The 3888-nt window shown below is 49.7% G+C and overlaps 1 protein-coding gene across 4 annotated transcripts in view; it reads right to left on the reverse strand.

Annotated features, from left to right (window-relative positions):
- Positions 1-3888, reverse strand: part of DIXDC1 (DIX domain containing 1) — a 71011-nt gene that overhangs the window by 32127 nt on the left and 34996 nt on the right. Inside the window, exon 1 of one of the 4 annotated variants that reach the window (XM_006761524.2) lies at positions 3578-3669. The exons of the other annotated variants lie outside the window; for them this stretch is intronic. Coding sequence (XP_006761587.1) covers positions 3578-3600 — 23 coding nt within the window. The 5' untranslated portion in view covers positions 3601-3669. Of the gene's footprint in view, positions 1-3577; positions 3670-3888 lie in introns of those variants that run through there. 4 annotated transcript variants of the gene reach the window in all.

The raw sequence follows: 3888 nt of genomic DNA on the forward strand, positions 1-3888 counted from the left end.
TCGTGCATGTGTGTGTGTGTGTTTGTGTGTGTGTATTTCAGAGAGGAAGGGAGAGAGAGATAGGAAATCAATGATGAGAGAGAATCATTAATCAGCTGCCTCCTGCATGTGCCCTACTGGGGGTGGAGCCTGCAACCCAGGAGTATGCCCTTGCTCAAATTTGAACCCGGTACCCTTCAGTCCGCAGGCTGGCACTGTATCCACTGAGCCAAACCAGCTAGGGCCCAGAGATATATTCTTATCCATCTTACTCCTACTGCCTAACACAGTACCTGGCCCACAGTAAGAACAAATATTTGTTGAATGAATAAATGACCCAGTCCTAGGACATCTTTTACACAACAAGGCTGCCTTGAAGCTTAATTCACTGAGGAGAAATTTCTCAGAATTGGTAATCTAGCATTTTAAAGAGCTTCTGGGTTGTGTGTGTGTGTGTGTGTTTCTTTTTAGTCCTTACCCGAGGCTATGTTTTTATTGATTTTAGAGAGTGTGAAGGGAGAGTGAGAGAAACACTGATGTGAGAAACAGCTATTAGTTGCCTCTCATATGCATCCCAACTGGGATTGAACCCCCAATCTAGGTATGTGCCCTGACTGGGAATCAAACCCACAACCTTTTCGTGTATGGCTGACGCTCAACCAACTGAGCCACCTGGCCAGGGAAAGTTTTGTTTTGTTTTTTACTCACTACCATTACCATCCTGGGCCCAAGTTTGGAGACTTATATAGTATGTGTTTTACTATCTTTGAATACTTGAAGGAAAATCTGTTTCCAATATACTGATCCTTCACACACACAAGCAATACCAGCAGAGTAATCACAGCAAATCAGCTCTGGGATGATGCCAAAGGAGAGGGTAGAGTGGAAGGTGCCTCAGCAGGGAGAAAGTGCTGCGGTGTGGACAGCACCAGGATGGACAAATGAGCAGTGATATATCAATGAAGCTAGGACATGATAAGGAAAAGGGTAACAGGTCAAAAGGGGAACACCTGCTTGGACATGGTAAAGGTTTACTTGACTTACTCCCAGAGTTACCTATATGTCTGCCACACTAGTTTCAAACTGTCATGAGCAACTCGCAACAATTCTTAAGTTCTGATATAATTACTGGCCTTGGAAGGAACTGTTCGGATGTGGGGGGAAATGGAATTTTAAATCTCCAGAAGAACAGCAAAGCTATGACAAGCCGGGGCTGTGAGGCTGAAGCTCGCAGCTGCAGAGCCCGTTCCTCTGCATTACACCTTGAGCACATGGGCACCGAAACACTGTCAGGGGCCGTGGGGGCTGCAGGCCCAGCCCCCCCTCAGGAATTCTTTCCAGATCCATCACCTAGACAACAGGGACAGTCTAGGATTCACTGACCCACTTAACATGCCCCCGACGTCTCCCAGGCTAATCCTCACAGCCACGAGCAGGAGTTAACATTTCTTCTTTCTAGAAACCAGTGAAAACAAGAGGCAAGCACAGAGGAGGTGCCTAGAGAATTCAGAGCCCCTGAGGCAACCTGAGGACTAGGTTCTCATCCTCCTCATGGTCCAAAGTTTAAAGGCTTCAGTGGGAATGCCCTCAACCAGTAATACATTCTCATCCTTATTAGAACACACACAAAAAAATTAAAGTTGTTGCTTCTTCATCTTAAAGAAAGGAACTTAACCAGACCTATAGATCTACAACCCAAACAAGCAAGAGGGGTGAAGAGTGGCAAGATGTGATATTTAGAAAAGGTAATTGCGCCCTAGCCGGTTTGGCTTAGTGGATAAAGCATCAGCCTGTGGACCAAAGGGTCCCAGGTTTGATTCCGGATAAAGGCAGTTACCTCAGTTGCAGACTCCTCCCCAGTGCAGGCCCTGTCCGGGGCTCCTGCAGGTGGCAACCAATCAATGTGTTTCTCTCACATCGATGTTTCTCTCTGTCTTTCCCTCTCTCTCCCACTCTCACTAAAAGATCAATGGAAAAATATCCTTGGGTGATGATTTAAAAATAAATAAATAAAGTGTAATTTAAAAAAAAGAGTGAAATTTCTTTTAAAAAAAAGATAGATAGATAGAAAGGTAATTGCTTTATAGAATTCTCTTATCCACCTTTCACTAGTTAGGCAATCTGATTTCTAGGCCAACATGCATTAGCTGCTGGAAAAGCACTAGTCTAGGGGGACTATCTATAATAATAAAAGTGTAATATACTAATTAGACTGGACAGCCGAAGGACCTCCCGGATGACTTTCTGGACAAAGCCGGGGCTACGAGGGCCGAGCCCCTAGCACAAATTTCATGCATCGGGCCTCTAGTGTTTTTATAAAGAAACAGATTTAAGCCCTAGCTGGTTTGGCTCAGTGGATAGACAGCTGGCCTGTGGACTAAAGGGTCCTGGGTTCAATTCCAGTCAAGGGCACATGCCCAGGGTTGCTGGCTCAATCCCCACTAGAGGGTGTCCAGGAGGCAGCCAATCAATAATTCTCTCTCATCATTGATGTTTCTATCTCTCTCTCCCTCTCTGAAATCAATAAATATATATATATTTTAAAAAGAAACAGATTTATGACTGGTCAGGCCTCAGCATTCGCCTTCCTATAGCAATTGGGATCCATGTGCCGAAAGAGGACTGAAACAGCTGCTCCTCTTTGAGCACGCAGACACTGTCTCAGCTGACAAGGTGCTGTGGTTGGCAGGTCCCACTGGCTGCATTTGGGCGGACCACGGTGGGTGATGTGAGACGAGGGTGGGCTGGGAGGGCGGTGTGAACCAGGACGCTGGAAAGCTGCTTTCCTAAAAGCAGAGACGCATGCTCAGCTCCACCTTCTCGCTCCTGAGTGAGCTGTCTCCCACATAAGGGCAGAAGGAGGCGGATGTCTGCATATCCAACCCCACTGGGGGAGTGGCTGAGCAGCCAGAGGAAAACAACATTTTTCTTTCTTGAATTGAGACTGCCAGTGTGTGAGGCCAGAGAGCTAAGACCATGGCACTGGACGGCCAAGTTAAAAGAGAAAGGACCGAGGAAGAAAAATCCTGAGGCCAGAAGAACCTCATGAATGAGGATGGTGCATTAGGTCCTCTGCCTCAAGCCAGAGGAAAGTATTTTCACACTAATTACATGCTGTAGGCTCTGCCTGATTCGCTTTAAAGCCCTATTTCATAAGCAAGTAATCCCCTACCTGCCATCATAATCCTCTCAAATCAGGAAACAAGTGATTACAAATCAGGTCCCACCGATACACTTAATCCCCACAGGTTTAACATCCCTCCAACCTTAACGTATCAGAAAGGGCCAGAAGAAAGGGCCACAGGAAAAGGCATCCTGTTTCCCCCTGAAGTGCCTTCCCTGAGCAGAGACAAGGGTAAAGGGCCTCTCCTTCCACTATGCTGGCCCAGCGCCCGCACCGCTGCATGTTACGGTGATAATCCCAGCGCCCGCACCGCTGTACGTTATGGTGATAATCCCAGGCCAGCAGCCCGTTCTCCCCATACAGCGCCCCCACCATCCTCGTCCATCTCTGGCCACCGGCACCCTCCCGCCGGGCTCTGCTCCCACCCAGGCGCCCCACCCCACCCCACCCCAAGCCCAAGTGGCCTCAGCTCACCATTTGACTTGCGTCCCTCCCATGGTCCCCTCCGGCTCCGGGCTCAGCGAGCCTGCTTGCCTGGGTGAAGCGGGGGGCTGAGCGTCACAGCGCCCCCCCATCCTCGTCCATCTCTGGCCACCGGCACCCTCCCGCCGGGCTCTGCTCCCACCCAGGCGCCCCACCCCACCCCACCCCAAGCCCAAGTGGCCTCAGCTCACCATTTGACTTGCGTCCCTCCCATGGTCCCCTCCGGCTCCGGGCTCAGCGAGCCTGCTTGCCTGGGTGAAGCGGGGGGCTGAGCGTCACAGCGCCCCCCGATCCGGGCCGGG

The sequence above is a fragment of the Myotis davidii genome, unplaced genomic scaffold (assembly GCF_000327345.1).
Source record: "Myotis davidii unplaced genomic scaffold, ASM32734v1 scaffold97, whole genome shotgun sequence".
Lineage (NCBI taxonomy): Eukaryota > Metazoa > Chordata > Mammalia > Chiroptera > Vespertilionidae > Myotis > Myotis davidii.